Below are 16794 nucleotides of genomic sequence, written 5' to 3'. Positions count from 1 at the left end.
AGCTTTCTCTCTGTCTTTTCTTTTCTCACTCGGGACGCGTAAAGCGGAGTGCGAGCTGGAGCGGATCGGAGCGGATCGGCACCAACCCGCAGAGTTCTGCAGAGGAGGGACGATCCAGCGGGAGGAAGAGGAGGAAGAGGAGGAAGAGGAGCGGCCGGCCAGCAGCGGGGCTCCGCCGCGGTGGATTTTCTGTTTGCGCCTGTTTGTGTTTTGTGCGGGGAATGTGCGGCTCCTCCTCTGCGGCTCTCCAACTTTGTGACTCTGAGCTCTGATGCGGAGACGCGGCGCGGAGGATGGGAGAAAGCTGGAGCTCCAGGTTCCTCACCGTCCTGCTGGCTCTTCACGTCGGTGAGCGGAAACTTTCCGTTTCTTCTCTGTTGAATCTTTTCTCTTTAAAATCGGTTCCGGTCCCATTTTTGCTCGTTTCTCCCGCGCGCTCAGGAAACTCTTTGGTTTCTGGTTCGGTTTCGCTCCAGACCTGATTTCAGTTTTTATCTTAAAATGAAATATTGGCGATTAGTTTCCTCCAGTTTGGCTCCAGCCGGGATTCACTTCACATTTAGACTGCGTGCGTGCGTGTGTGTGTGTGTGTGTGTGTGTGTGTGTGTGTGTGTTAACAAGGGGGATGCCCCCCTCCACCCTCCTCCTCCTCCTCTTTACTCCGTCCTTCCTCCTCCTCCTCCTCCTCGGTTCGTCCCAGGCTGTTTTGCTGCGGAATTTCTCCTAAAAACCTTAAAAATGTGAAAATTAAAATCTGCTTCGATCTTGATTGAATTATTATTTTATTTTTAAAAACTGATCGAAGATGCATTTCAGTTCGTTCGATGACGCGGTGGTAAATAACAGGTAGAATCCAGATATTAGACGGTGGATTCCAGGGTTTAGTCGGTGTCCCGCCGCAGTGCGACTGTCCGGAAAAAAAGATGATTTTGAATCGAAATTTAAATCTACAGAAAAACATCAAACAGAAATAAAACATGTAAATTTATCTCCGTAATTTTCCTCAGTGCGCGCGCACAAACGTTGGTGCACGCGCCCTGCTCGTGCACGGTTTCACACCTTCTTCAGTTTGTAATAATAATAACAACAATAATAATAATATTAATAACAATAATACCATCATCTGGCTGCTCCGTGCTGAGCGGGCCGTGCCGGGCCTGCCGGCTCGGTTCGGCTGCAGAACCGAACCGGGTCCCCGGAGGCTGCGGCTGACCGCCTCAGACCTCCGAACCGAACCTGGTTCTGTTTCTGTTGCGTAACGGCGCCGTGGAGGAGGCTGTGCGCGCGCCCGTGAGCCCGTGCGTGACTGTGGAAGAGAAAAACTGAATTATTCAGTCCGAACGAATCCGTGTCCTTTGTTCAGATTCAGGAGGAAAAGAATCAGGACTCAGTTGAACCCGTCCGGACCGTTTGATGGGTTGATGGCGGTGAAGCTGCGGGAGGATTTGCGGGAGGATTTGCGGGAGGATTTGCGGAATCTGTGCAAAGGGATCGAATAAAATCGACCGGCTGGCCTGAATTTAACAAGCCCGTTAGAATCAGCTTTGATCGGGACTGATCCGGTTCTCTGAGTCCGGATCCCCGCAGCGTGGTTCGGTTCCGATTCGGCTGCAGCACGAACCTTTAAAAATACATGAAAACGGATGAAAATCCAGTTTTAGATCGAAAACTTGTTAAAAACCTGAAACTGTATGATGATTTAAAGATTTAATGAGTTTAAAGATAAAAAGAAAAAATTCAAATAGAAAATAAAATTTAATTTAAGCAAAATTATTGTCAAAATAAAACAAATATCTGGATGTTTATCATGCAGGAAAAATATGGCTGTTAATGGTGGGTGTGTCCGCGGTGTAACATGCTGCTTCACGAGGTGTGTGTGTGTGTGTGTGTGTGTGTGTGTGTGTGTGTGTGTGTGTGTGTGTGAATGAGTGCTCCATGGGAGGCGTGAACGAAAATAAAATCAAAACGAATAAATAAAACCTGTGCGCGTCCCCGCGCTGCGCGGGACCGTCCTGGTTTCACTGGACGGAAATAAAAACTGGGAATGTTGGAAAAATTCCCAGTTTGTTTCTGGAAGCAGGAGAGAGAGAGAGAGAGAGAGAGAGAGAGAGAGAGAGAGAGAGAGAGAGGAGAGAGAGAGAGAGAAGAAAAATTATCAGATTAATGAAATATTAGATTTATTTTCTTACAGATTCATTAAACATTAAAGTCATAAATTTATCTTCATTATTATTAAGCAGATAAAACACGGAGGGGAACCTGATGATGATGATGATGATGATGTCATGCCTCCAACACTTTCACTCATTCATCCACTTTCATGTCTAAGAAAATGACGTCACAGGCAGAAAACACGAGAAAAATATTTAAAAATCGGATTTATTTATGATTTAAACATTTATATAAATTATGTTTATTATAAAACTATTTGAGCTAAATGATAATTTTTACAACTAAAATTAAACTCCTTTAAAAAATAATTTCTTCACCCAAAATTCACATTTATTAATTTATTAATGGTTTTATTTTGGTTTTAATTATTAGCAGAAAATTATTTAGCATTGATTTAGATTTTTCTACATTTTTCTTTTAACTCTTCTAAAATGAAAAACAGAAATAAAAATAAAAAATAATCATATTTTCAAACAGATCAAAAATTTTCTATTTAATTTGATTCATTTCACTGTAAAAAATTAATAATCTGAGCCTCATTTTAACGAGCTGCACTAAAAACGTTTTAGTAAAACTAATTCATTAAAGTCAGAGAATTTCATTTGGTCATAAAAACATAAACCTGTCACTAATATCGTTACAAATATTAATTATTAATCATTAAAATTATTCATTTAGAGATTAAAATAATTTTTCTAAAAAGAAAAGTTTAATTAGATTTAAACGTTGAGGTCCTGAAATGTTTCATTTGTAGAAAGAAAAACTAATAAAAAGATTCACAGCAGATTTTAGATTCATTAATAATTCAATAAGTGAAAATTGTATCTAAATAAAAAATGAGCTGCACTGAATTTTTCCTAAACTAAAAGTTTTAAAGCATAAAACTTTAGAAAACATTTTGAAAAATTAATCAAGAAATTTTTAAAACTTGAACCAAACGAACAAATTAAATTACAAAATATGAAAAACATTAAAGAGGCAAATAAACACTAAAAAAATTAAATCTTTGGCATCAAAATTAGCCAAAATGTTTTAATAATTCAACATAATAACTGAAAATATAATTTAGAAACAGAAAAAGAAGAGAAAATATGAAAAATGAGTCGTAACGTTTCATAAAGCTGCGTTTCCATTAAAATATGTAAATAAGTTCAATATTCATATTGATCAGATCCTCCATCAGCTGATCAGTTTCCTTCTTTCTAACTGAAACTTTTTCTGAAGCGTCTCAAACACAAAACGTTCGTTTAAAACGTCACTTCCTGTTAAAAACCTTCCAAAATAAAATGAAATAACACTTGATGGATTTGGATCAGTTTTATTTTTCACATCAGACAGAAAAAAATCAAATCTGCTGAGAAGATTTAAAAGTTTTAAAACATTTTTCTGGTTTATTTTTGTAATTTCCAGTTAGCAACCAGTTAGCAACCAGTTAGCTTCTTAGCCCAAATATTTATGTATTTCCTGTGAAATGTGGCTCAAAACTTTTCACAGAAACTTTGCAGATTTTTAATATATTAAATCTGTAAAGCATTTTAATAAAAATGTGACTAGAGACGTGATTGTTAGCAAAGCAGCCAATCCAGGAGCTCCATTCCGTTTCCTGGGCTCTGATTGGCTGCAGCTCCAAGAGCAGATGCTAGCTCGTCTGCTAGCGCTAACACGGTTTCCGCTGTGTGTGTTGAAGCTCATGAAGGTAAGTTTAATGTTTTAATGATCAAAATAAGCAGAAATAATAATCAGAATCAGGTTTTAACTATCCACATAGCGCCACCTGCTGGCAGTTCAGACCAGGACAGGTAGAGCAGCTCTGTATCTTTAAAATAAACTACAAATTAAACCGTTTAGAATGTTCTAGCTTTTATTTTGAAAGCACTTCCTGTTGCTGTTTAGAAGCCCTGGCGTTCCTCAGGGAGCCTCCTGAGAGTCTCTGAAGTTTTCCTGATGCTTCAGGTCCAACATTTAAATCTGCTGCATGCAGGACGCCCCCCCCCTCCCTGACCTCTGACCTCTGCTAACAGCCGCGTCTCGTCCGACACGTCATGCCGTGTTGGTTCATCATCTGACGGAGCGGAACCGGACCGCAGCCGGTTCTTATCCAAACCAATCAATCAGGACGATCCTGAGCTTAACGAACCACGAGCTCACTGGGCGGAGTGTGTGTGTGTGTGTGTGTGTGTGTGTGTCTCTGTGTGTGTGTGTGTCTCTGTGTGTGTGTGTGTGTGTGTGTGTGTGTCTCTGTGTGTGTGTGTGTCTCTGTGTGTGTGTCTCTGTGTGTGTGTGTGTGTCTCTGTGTGTGTGTGTGTGTGTGTGTGTGTCTCTGTGTGTGTGTCTCTGTGTGTGTGTGTGTCTCTGTGTGTGTGTGTGTGTGTGTGTGTCTCTGTGTGTGTGTGTGTCTCTGTGTGTGTGTGTGTCTCTGTGTGTGTGTCTCTGTGTGTGTGTGTGTGTGTGTGTGTCTCTGTGTGTGTGTGTGTCTCTGTGTGTGTGTGTGTCTCTGTGTGTGTGTCTCTGTGTGTGTGTGTGTGTCTCTGTGTGTGTGTCTCTCTGTGTGTGTGTGTGTCTCTGTGTGTGTGTGTGTCTCTGTGTGTGTGTCTCTGTGTGTGTGTGTGTGTCTCTGTGTGTGTGTGTGTGTCTCTGTGAATGAGGGAGGCGGCCGACTCGCCTGATTAAAACCTTTCACCAGTCGGGACCTGAACGTCCAGCTGAGCTGCTGAATGTCTCAACATGACCGAGTCGGTTCTGACCCAGAGAGCCGGTTAAAGGCCCGACCGGGTCAGAACCCAATGAGACGCTCCGGGTCAGAACCCAATGAGACGCTCCGGGTCAGAACCCAGTAAAATGTTCCAGTTACTGTCAGAAAATGTCCAGTCAGAACATGGAATAAAGTGTTTTAAGTAGACACAGAAAACTCTCATCCATCCATCCATCCATCCATCCATCCATCCATCCATCCATCCATCCATCATCCATCCATCCATCCTGCTAACAGCAGATCTAATTTTCAGTTTGGTGCTTTAAAAACATTAAAGTTTGAAGTTTAAACATTCATTTAAGCTTCTCTGTTTCTGCTAACTGAAAACGTTTTTTCCCGCCGATGTTCTTTAAATTCAAATTGCTAATAGCAAAGCTAACTTTAGCGCTTCAGCTAACTTCAAAAATGTTTAGCGCACTTAGCTTAAAGCCAAAAGCGCTAACTGACTGAACTGTTTTAAAATCTTTCAGTCGAATTAAATTTTTGTGTTAAAGTTTTGAATTCTTCATGTATATTAATATTAATATTCATTTTCATATTTATGTAAATAAACTTTATTGAGACAGTGGAAAGTAAACAACAAACGACTGAAAGAGAGAGAAAAATGGAAACACAAGCAGGATATGAATTTAACATAAACATGCAAAACTTTACATATATGAATAATTTTGAGCTAGCTTGTTAGCTAGCTATGCTAGTTAAGGAGCTTCTGTTGTCCATTTCTGTCAAACTTCCTGTTTGTGATTATTGTGGTAGAAATATTTCATATTTTCTGCTGTTATCAGATTTTCATCTCCGACTCTGAGCCAGTTTTTATTTTCCTCTTAAATTCACTTCAATGGTCAAAGTTTCTCTTTTCATCAAATATTAAACAGAATAATTGGAGCTTAAAAACGTGTAAAGATGGACGTTAAATATTCATGTTGCAGGATTTGGTTCTGATATGAAGCATGAAAAGCTGTGAAGATGTTTTTAGGATTTTATTTGATCCAGTCCCAACAAAACAAACCAGGATTATTCTGCAGGTTGTCGGTTTGATTCCCAGGTTTTACTTTTGTTGCCAAATATTTACAAAATAAAAGCGTTAATATCAAAGAGACATAATGATGATTAAATAAACATATCTGACTGACCGAACTCAACAGAGGTCCATCCGGTCGGCGCTGGTAACGTCCCAGTGAGTGCAGCTGGTTCTGGTTCTGGAAGGTCCGTTCAGAACCAGAGAACTCCACAGCGAAACGTTTCGGCCTTTAAGAGAAACAAAAGAGAAGAGAAAATATTTACTTTACAGCAAGAAAATGACCTGAAGCTACGTGGCCTAGTCAAAGCCCAGGACAGTTCACTACCTGCTGGAGGAGTTCAGCAGGAAGAACTGAGGGAACTGATCCGGGTGTGAAAACTTTCTACAGGTTCTGTCGACGTTTCCTCATCTTCCTGCTCTTTTACTTTACCAACATCTTTCTGACTGGTTTCAATGGTTTTAATGGTTTCAATGGTTTTAATGGTTTCAATGGTTTCAATGGTTTTAATGGTTTCAATGGTTTCAATGGTTTCAATGGTTTCAATGGTTTTAATGGTTTCAATGGTTTTAATGGTTTCAATGGTTTCAATGGTTTCAATGGTTTTAATGGTTTTTCTCTCTGTGATGATGTCACCGTTTTATTCTCTGAAGGAAATTCCTCTTTTTACAGGTGAAAACTGAAAACCTCCGAGTTCAAACACAGTTATTATATCTGATGTGATTAAAAGTCAATGAATGTTTTCAACCTTTGACCTTTGACCTAAAACAGAAAAATGACTCAATAGGTCGATTCTTCAGCGATCAATAAAATCTGTTATGTTAAATTACATGAATTTATTCCTAATCAAAGTGAGACGTTGTGTTTAACCGCGTTTCTCTCTCAGTTCCTGTCGCAGACGGTGTTTTAAACCGTTTGGTGTTCAGACGGTGTTTTAAACCGTTTGGTGTTCAGACGGTGTTTTAAACCGTTTGGTGTTCAGACGGTGTGCTGTGGTGGCGCAGGGGGTTAGCACGCCCCACATTTGGAGGCCTCAGACCCGTGGACGTCGCGGGTTCGACTTCCGACGACCTTTGCCGCATGTCCTCCTTCAAAAATGGCGCCGGCTCAGCTGGCTGCCTGCAGACGCAGCTCCTGTCGTGTGTGTGTTAATCTGTGTATAAAAAATTCTTGCTGTAACTGCAAAATAATTTCCCTGCTGGGATGAATAAAGTAATTCTTCTTCTTCTTTTAAAGCTCTTGGTGTTGCAGACGGTGTTTTAAACCGTTTGGTCTCTCTCAGTTCCTGTGTTGCAGACGGTGCTGGTCGGTGCTGGCGAATGCGACTCGGTGTTTAAAGGTTTCTCAAACTGCCTGATTCGGTTGGGGGACGAAATGGCCAACTACCCCCAGGACCTGGACGACAGAGAGAGCCTGAACAAGATCTGCACGTAAGTTCAAGTCAAACACAGGAGAGCAACGGATCGTCTCCTGACACGTTACAGAACCAAAAATACTTTTCACATTTAAAGAATCTTTAAATGAAAGAGGATTTATTAGATCATTTTGGAACATTTTAAAAGTTGACTCAGGATTTCACCTCCAGTCAGATGGAAACAAAACTGGACTCGGTTCAGATCCACTTCCTGTTTGGAGGAATTATTGATGGTTTCATTAAACTGTTTGACACTGAAGTGAAAAGATAAAAAGCAGAAACACCTTAAAGCTGCTGCTGCTTCATTTACACCTTAAATCTTTGATCTAAAGATTTCAGAGTTTAAACTCATTTAAATCAGATTCTGACGTCACAATAAAGCAAACAGATTATTTCTATAGTTATTAGTGAGAGACGCTTCAGATGAAACAATATGAGCAACAGAACCTGCAGGCCTGGGGGGGGTGACCCCCCCTCACCCAGAGTGGGGGGGCAGGGGAGGCACCAGATGGCAAACTGCCCCCACCACCATCCTGCCCCCCCACAGACAAACACATGATTTTTTAATGCAGTGACGGCTCCATCACAGAGCTGCTGAGGCGTGGCAGGAGGAGGGAGAGTGTGTGTGTGGGGGGTGTTAATACGCCTCCTCACACACACACCGACACACACACACCGACACACACACACCGACACACACACACCAACACACACACACCGACACACACGCGTTAATTGCTCTGAGATGTATCTTGGACACAACTCGGGTCAGCAGGTCGACATCAATAAGAGCAGATTGGAAGATTGGATTAGATACGCTGTGTGTGTGTGTGTGTGTGTGTGTGTGTGTGTGTCAGCACGCGTCGCTCAGCTGGCTGGTGTCGCATTTACATGAACTGCGCGGCGGAAAGCGATGAAGAGGAGATGATTAAAAAGGAGGAAGACAAAGAAAAGCAGCAGAAAATATGAAGGAAAATAAATAGGAGGCAGAAAATGAGGCCAAAGAGTAAAAATATATTTAGATGGGAAATAGTGCGGCTGATGGCTGATATGAATAAAACATGAAACCAAGAGAGTGAAGCCTGAAAGACAGAGGAGAACTGAAAACACAGAAACTCAGTTTTATCTCCAGCTTGTTGTTCGACTCAGGATTTAATCCACATGTGGAAACTACGGTGGCCGACAGGTGCAAATGTGCAGCAAAAGAGAAAACATGCAAACAAAAAGAAGACACCCCCGAATGAAATGCAGCAAACAAAAAGTGTTGAAAACGGAAGTGCTCCAGACCACTAGGGGGAGTCAAAGAAAATAGTATTCATTTCTATGGGACCAGATGCAAGATTCTTCTTCTTCTTCTTCTTGGTATTTATTGGCGGTTGGCAACAAACTTACAGTAGCATTACCGCCACTTACCAGTATGGAGTGTGGTTCGAGATGGTCTATAAACTTTCACTTTCTACCTTTTCCCTCCATTAACTCCTGATTAAACATACCCCCACACATACACACCTGCTTATATTATCCAACTTGCTTATAGCTTTATATACCCCTCTTTGATATTCTTTACACATTCACACCCAACTTGCTCTACTCATATCCTATGAAATAGCTTTGTTTTTTTAAGATACCGAATAATTATTTGAATATGTCTACTCCCGAAATCTCTCCTCAAAAATTCTATTAAATTAAACCTTTCTTTAATACCTACACACTCTCTCAGCATGCATCTTCTCTCTTCTTCATACTTACAACACTCTAAAATAACATGCTCTATTGTTTCAGACTTCTCACAATAATCACACTTTCCAGATGCAAGATTCAGAGAGATACCTTTACTTTCTTTCAAATTTCTTTCTCTGAATCTTGCATCTGGTCCCATAGAAATGAATACTATTTTCTTTGACTCCCCCTAGTGGTCTGGAGCACTTCCGTTTTCAACACTTTTTATTTGCTGCATTTCATTCGGGGGTGTTTGCGTCTCTCTTTTTGTTTGCTGCATTTCATTCGGGGGTGTTTGCGTCTCTCTTTTTATTTGCTGCATTTCATTCGGGGGTGTCTTCTTTTTTGTTTGCATGTTTTCTCTTTTGCTGCGCATTTGCACCTGTCGGCCACCGTAGGAAACTGATGGGATTTAAATCACCTGGATTACAAGCAGGTGGAACGTCTTGACCGGCCACCAGGGGGCGACAGTACCGGAGCGTCAGGCAGTTACCGGAGCGTCCGACAGTCAACCGCCTCATTATGTAGCTTTAATGGAGTCGCCTGGTTGACAGAACCATGTTATCATGTTGGGCCTATAGGGGGCGCTGTGGAGTAACACCAAGCGACTGAGCAGCTCTCTGCGATCTCACCAACACTTTCTCGGTTCTGACTCAGATTATAACGTTAATCTGAGTTTAACAGACATAAAAAACTGAAAACCAGAAAATCAGCTTCTTACCAAGAGAGTTTAAGATGATTTTCACCAAAGTTACTGAGTTTGTTGCACAAACAGAATCAATTTCTCATAAAAAAAAGTAAAAGCCTCAGTCATCAGCGTAGAATAAATCAGTCCAGGTTTTCATCCGTAACGCTGCAGTTTTCCAACACTGAAGTTATTTTTTCACTCAAAATCTCATCGCAGGACAGAATAATCCAGAATATGGAACCAGAATAATCCAGAATATGGAACCAGAATAATCCAGAATATGGAACCAGAATAATCCAGAATACGGAACCAGAATAATCCAGTTCTGAGGTTTGTATGTGTTTTTATTTTTCACCTCCAACAGGAAGTCGATGTGGACGATGTTCTGTCGCCATCGTTTCTCCCTCGTCGGCCATGTTTGTTTACTCCGAACTCACGTTTGGGAAGATTTCCGTCTGAATGATGAGTGAAATGTTATAACATAGATATACATGTTATATCATACATATAACATGTATATCTATGATGTAACATAGATATACATGTTTGTTATAACGATTTTATCGTTAAAACTGACTGAGGATTTTAAAACGAGGCTTCAGGGAGGAAACGTTACAGGAAACACAGAACTGAACTTTAGCAACAAAAACAAGCCGAGAAACGATTCTTCCTGTTTTGTAAGAATAATTATAAAAGTTCACCAAACCAGAAATGGTGCTGTAATCTGACCAGTAAGGAGCTACTGGTGTGAGGCTCTGACCAGTCTCCAGTGTTTGGTTTAGTTTTTCTATCTGAAATGTTTAAATGAAAGTGTTTAACGTGGCGGCGCTGATCCAGTCAGACGGGAATCATCAAGGCTTCAGGATCAGGATCTCATTAAAGGCCGAGTTCAAACAGATTAGAGCTGAATTATTCATGTTTATGTTCACAGATTAAATATTCTCAGCTGCCAGCGTGAACTAGTTCACTCATCAATATTTCATTAGCTGAAGGTTCCTAAAATATTTTAAATGTTGGAGACGAGGTCGTCGTGTCGGCTCAGTTTCTGTTTGAAGGCCATAAAGTTTCACCAATAAACTGCTTTTATTAAAGATTATGCAGTAAAAACTAAAGAAATTCAATCTGAGGAGGAATTAAATTGATTTTAATCATATTGAACCAGATGAAGCCGTTATTCTAGAGTCTGTAGTTTATTGTTGAGTCTTCTCAGTGAATAAAATGTTTTATGATTGTAATATTTTAATGTTCCTCTTACATTTATGACACTTTAAAAATACAGCAGCTCTCTGCTGATCCAACGTCTCTGATGCGTTTCTGAAGGGAAACTCTGGAGTTTTGTTTTTACTCCATTAACTCCATGAAGTCCAGAAGGTTTTTCATTGCCAGGTTGTTTATCGGCCACCAGCCTTGGTTCTGAGTCCGGTTCCTCCCACTCCGGTCGGAAGCCTGCGGTGCTAATCGTTTCTGTCTTCTCTCGCCAGTTACTGGGATAACTTCCATTCCTGTGCCACAACGGCGCTGGCCGACTGCCAGGAGGGGGCGACGGACCTCTGGGAGAAACTGAAAAAGGAATCCCGCAACCTGAATTTCCGTGGGAGTTTGTTTGAACTGTGTGGCGGCGGAAACGGCGCGCCCAGATCCGGGGCCTCGGCTTGCTGCTGACCGCCCTGCCCACCATACTGACTTGGCTGGCGTTTTAACAGGAAGGAGAAGAAAACAAAGTTAAAGAAATAAAACACAAGAAAATACGTCCAACTGATAAAAAATAATTAAGAAACAGTGACAGCTACTCCTCCATCCTGAAAAACACGACGTCCAGGACTGAGTTTGCATTCATCAGAAGAAAACAGCAGAATTGGATTTTTGCAGCGCTACGGCAGCCCGGTTGGCCCTGAGGGAGAGCTCGTCCAATCACACGCCACCTCACCCAGAGGTCAATAACATGAAATATTCAACACGCCATTGACCTGAAATGAAGACAATGATGAAATTTTGATGGATATTCGCCAACTTACAATTGTGGAATTACATAGTATTAAAGTCAGCCATGCATTATTGATGTTGAGTCGGCCGGGCCTCGCCGGCGCCGACACGCCGGCAGGACGGAGAGCAGGGTTGCCATTTAGCCTGAGGTACTAATTCATGTGTAACGCAAGACCAAGTGAAACTCCACAGAATCAATAAGACAAACCGAGACATCGAGCCCATCCAGAACCGAGGCATCGAGCCCATCCAGAACCGAGACATCGAGCCGACCCAGAACCGAGGCATCGAGCCCATCCAGAACCGAGACATCGAGCCGACCCAGAACCGAGGCATTGAGCCCATCCAGAACCGAGGCATCGAGCCCATCCAGAACCGAGGCATCGAGCCCATCCAGAACCGAGGCATCGAGCCGACCCAGAGCCTCGGTTCCTACGGACTGCTTCTCATTTTAACGGCAGCAGGTTGACTGAACACGGCAGCAGAGACGGGATGTTAGCGAAATGTTTGCTGTGCTAGCGGTTACCGTGCAGAGGCCGCGGTCACACCAGCTAGCAGAACGGGTCACGGCTACATAATTACAGGCAGCAGTGGTGACAATATTCACCTTTGACCTGAGCAGCATTCTATTATCAGAAAAACACTTTCCTGAATTTATATTAAAATCAACATGTTGCATTTGGTGAAAGCACGTTATGATGCCGGTCCAGTGAAACTCGTTCTGCGGGTTCTGGTGTGACCTCGGTCGCTTGGCGTAAGTTTACTTTTAAAGAAATAACAGATCAGCTAAGAAAGTCTTAGCATTTCAGGAAATGGGCATAAAACATTAAAATAATCATTTTTACATCATTTATGATGAGAAACTGAAGGTAAAGTTCATTTTGTACAAGATCAACTCAGCTAGCCAGAGCTAAATGTGGCTAAAGTTTGTCCAGAGTAAGTCATGGTTAGCTTGAGTAGCATTTGTTTTATTAAACTTTAATGTCAGACAGGAGCTACGTTGCAGTTTATCAACAATCTGACATTAAAGCAGATTCAGAGAAAACATTTTGAGACAAATGTGCTAGCATCTGAACCTGATGCTGTCATTTTATCATGCAAGTTTGATTCACAATTTAGCTAACGTTAGCTTAAATATTAAATCACAAAGTAAACCTAAGAGCGCCAGGTTAGCTAAGGTTTTAGATAATCAGTTAAAACGGCTCATTAGTTTACCGAACTGATGAGTCCAGAGGAACAGCTAGCTTATGTTAGGCTAGCAACAATTAGCAGCTAAGTCAGGTAGCATACATTCAGAGAACAATAGGGGATTATAGTTCAATCAGATAATATATCAACCAAATTATAGTCAGGTTAGCTACCTTCTGGTTAAATAAACAACAGCTATGTGTTTTAGGGTTTGCTAACAGCTAGTTAGCAGCTAAATCAGGTGTATTTTGATTAGCTAAGAATATCAGACTACCTACATCCAGATGATTCAGATTAAAGATTTGTCTAGATTAGGCTGGATTAAAGAACATTCTGAACTAAACTGGAACATTTGGTCATGTTAACCTAAAGTTAAAATAACACGGGTCGCTTAAAACTTGACCAAACGGATAAATTAAACTTTTAGGTTTTGTGAAGTTAGCTAACAGCAGCTACAAGCTAAATCTATGTTACCAGGTTGGATTAAAACCTAATAAGGCTAATTATAATATCAATCTATAATACACAATAGATTTATATTTACGTTAGCCACAGAGACTCCTGCTAATAACTAGCCTGTTAGCGAACTTGTGTACATTAACATTTAACTTGTCTACTTTATTAATATTTATTGTCCCTTTTAAATGAATAAACATTAAATATTTATAATATTTTGGAAACCAAACTGTGAAATTGGGTCAAGGTAACTGAAAGTTTGGATTAGCATGAAATTGTATTGTAGCCTGTAAGCTAACAGTTTGTTAGCATTAAATCCGATATGAAACGATATGGAGAGATCAGGTTTAAATTGACATCTTAGCTAATTCATGTTGCGTTGCCTGTCATTTGTACTAGTAAATAAATCAAATACTTAAATTATTTAAGTTATTAAATAAGCTAGCTAACATTTTGATTTTGTATTAACTGCATTTATGGGAGAGTTACATCAGATTAATTAGCATTTGATCATTTTAACATTGTTTTTTACCCTTGGCTTCAGTTTTTTTGCAGTTTCAGCAAAAAGCAATAAGATCAATTTCCCAACTCAATAAAAATTAAACTTTGGGAAACTTGAGGCTTCCATGTTTAGACGTTGTGCTCATTTCCTGAAATCCCATCAGATCCAAACTGAACAGAAACCTGATGAACGTGGAGGTTTGGGATTATTTGGTTTATTTTCTGTCTGTTGAAACATCAGGAGCAGCAATACGAGGAGGAGAGACGTTATGGCCAGCGTAGCTGAAAATATGAATAATAAATAAACCGTGGCTGGAGAGAGATATGACTGTTGCATTTTAGCTTCATCCCGTTTTCATCCAGTGATTTTAGTAGATTATCAGCGGTGACATATTTTAGGTCTGTGTTAGAATAAAGAGGAAAGTCCCAACAGTAAAGTAGCATCATGAAATACAGACATTATAAATATTAGGAGTTTATTTCTGACAGAAACATTTCCACTGCCTTCTAACTAAACAATGTGAACTTCGGTTAGTTTGTTTGTTTGTTGCTTGGCTGGTTTGTCTCTTTGTTTGTTTATGAGGAAGTTACATAAAAAAAAGTTTAAAAAGATTGATTTCTATCAAAATCATCTATGAAGAGAAAATATACAGTACATGAATATATGAAAAGGATTTTTGAGAAAAACTGAGTGAAAAAAGTTTTATTATTAGAGATAGTTTATCCCAAACAGCAGATTGATTATTTACAGATTATATAGACCTAAAGAAAGATCAAATAAACAACTGAAGAAATGAAATGATGAAGAATAAAAGTCATAATGTTTGAAAAAAAAAACCTGTGTGTGATTTTAATTTGGACTGGAGACAAAAAAACTGATTTAATATTAATGAGGGGAAAAGAAAAGAGAAAAGATTAAAGAGAAAAGAGAAAAGAGAAAAGAGTTCCCAGAGGAGCTGAGGCTCATATGGACTGAGGAGGAGGAGGAGAAGGAGGAGGAAGAGGAAGAGGAAGAGGAAGAGGAAGAGGAGGAGGAGGAGGAGGAGGAAGAAGAGGAGGAGGAGGACAAAACTCAGACGTCATTTATTGTGATTTATGGTTATTATTATTATTATTATTATTATTATTATTATTATTAAGACTAAAAACTAAATTATTAAGAAATCTCTAAAATGTTAAAGTTGAAAACCAGTGAGAAAGAGATTTTAAAAGATCTTTTTATTAAAATTGTAATAACTCTAAAAATAAAATCCTCTTCATTTTTTACAGTGTTTTAGTTATTTATAACAGGAAAATAGAAAAACTGTCGACTCAAAGACAAACAGATTATATGGAAATTATTCCTTTTATAAAAAATGACTGAAACAAACCCAGGAAATTAATTTTTAAATGAATCTCAAAGTTTTTAAAAAATCAGAAACAGAGAAGAAACCAGCAGGTCAAGATGGCGGCGCCCTCCAAACAGGAACAGATCAGGGGTCAAAGGTCATCCATAAATGCTGACAGGAAGGCTGAACTCTGCAGAAGCTCTGCTGCATTTCTGGATTTTAAGGCCTGGATGATAATCCATAATCTGGTTAATAAACATAAACTATAAATAAAGACGTTTACAGTTTTAATCTTCAGGCTCTTCGTCCTGATGCTTCATGGAGTTTCTGAAGAAACGTTACTGTGGACGCTAACATTAGCATTAGTTAGCATTCAGATGCTGTTGTAGGTTAGCATAGCTTCACTGTTAGGCTAACTGCCTTTAGCACAACAGTTTTTTTCCAGCGTCCAATCAGATCGTCTAGAAGCAGAAATGAACCGAGAGAAGTGGCTGCCATTGCTGCTAGCGGATGTGTGCGTCGGATTAACGGTCGTACCAGAAACACGTGAATACAAAGGTTCCGGCACCGCCATTTTGGATGTTCAAACACAAAAACACAAAATTATTAATTGCATTAAAATATATAGAATTAATAAAAATGAACTTGTTGAAGTTCGATCCTTCATCTGTACTCATATTTCTAATATCTGAATACATTTTACTTCATTAACGATCTGATTGTTTTTTATTTTCTTCTCCTTTTATCGTCATTTTTAACAATCTGAGTTTCTGTTTCTGGAGTTAATCTGAAGTTAATCTGGAGTAAATCTGAAGTTAATCTCGAGTTAATCTGAAGTTAATCTGAAGTTAATCTGAGGTTAATCTGGAGTTAATCTGAAGTTAATCAGAAGTCAATCAGAAGTTAATCTGAAGTTAATCTGAAGTCAATCAGAAGTTATTCTGAAGTTAATCTGAAGTTAATCTGAGGTTAATCTGATGTTAATCTGAAGTTATTCTGAAGTTAATCAGAAGTTAATCTGGAGTTAATCTGAAGTTAATCAGAAGTTAATCTGGAGTTAATCTGTAGTTTGACTTTTCTCCTCCTGAAACAACCAGAGGTTATTTTTAATCAGGTCAGTGTCGCTGATTTGACCTGAAAGCATCAATGAACCGATCAATACGTCTGATCGATGCTATCGGTCGCCATGGCAGCAGGATGAAAGTGACTGGAACGTTTTGATCGTCCCGCCTCGGCGGGTCCGCTCCATCTCCAGCCGGCCGGCGGCGTGGGAGGAGACTGCAGGAGAGACCAGAGGTTATTACATTATTAACTGATGAACACATGAATATGAATCCGTTATGTTTGCTGATGCAGAACGACTCACATGGCTGCAGTCGCCATGTTGGACTCATCAGTTCATAAATACTGAAAATCAGCTAAAAATGATCCATAAAACTAAACAAGACGAGCGTTTCAAACGTTCATCAAATTATTGAAAGAAAAGTTTCTGATCAATTATCGGAGAATTTATGAGACATAAAACCGTTTACTGAATTAAACAGATTCCTGATTTCAGAAAGAGGAAACGTGTT

The 16794-nt window shown here is 39.8% G+C and overlaps 1 protein-coding gene across 1 annotated transcript; it reads left to right on the top strand.

Moving 5' to 3' along the window:
* Positions 1–14721, top strand: nrn1 (neuritin 1). Its single transcript, XM_023326501.1, has 3 exons — positions 1–348; positions 7226–7373; positions 11246–14721. The coding sequence occupies exons 1-3, from the start codon at positions 294–296 to the stop codon at positions 11424–11426; spliced, it is 384 nt and encodes a 127-aa protein (XP_023182269.1). The 5' UTR covers positions 1–293; the 3' UTR covers positions 11427–14721.
* Positions 14722–16794: the final 2073 nt, after the last annotated feature.

The sequence above is a fragment of the Xiphophorus maculatus genome, chromosome 21 (genome assembly GCF_002775205.1).
Source record: "Xiphophorus maculatus strain JP 163 A chromosome 21, X_maculatus-5.0-male, whole genome shotgun sequence".
In the NCBI taxonomy this organism is placed as follows: Eukaryota; Metazoa; Chordata; class Actinopteri; order Cyprinodontiformes; family Poeciliidae; genus Xiphophorus; species Xiphophorus maculatus.
This window is presented reverse-complemented; position numbering and strand designations above follow the sequence as displayed.

Excerpts from the sequence above, each read along its gene's own strand:
- nrn1 (XM_023326501.1), top strand. The coding sequence starts at position 294 with ATGGGAGAAAGCTGGAGCTCCAGGTTCCTCACCGTCCTGCTGGCTCTT. Across the intron at positions 349-7,225 it reads CCTGCTGGCTCTTCACGTCG|TTCCTGTGTTGCAGACGGTG; the intron begins GTGAGCGGAAAC and ends GGTCTCTCTCAG. Across the intron at positions 7,374-11,245 it reads AGCCTGAACAAGATCTGCAC|TTACTGGGATAACTTCCATT; the intron begins GTAAGTTCAAGT and ends TTCTCTCGCCAG.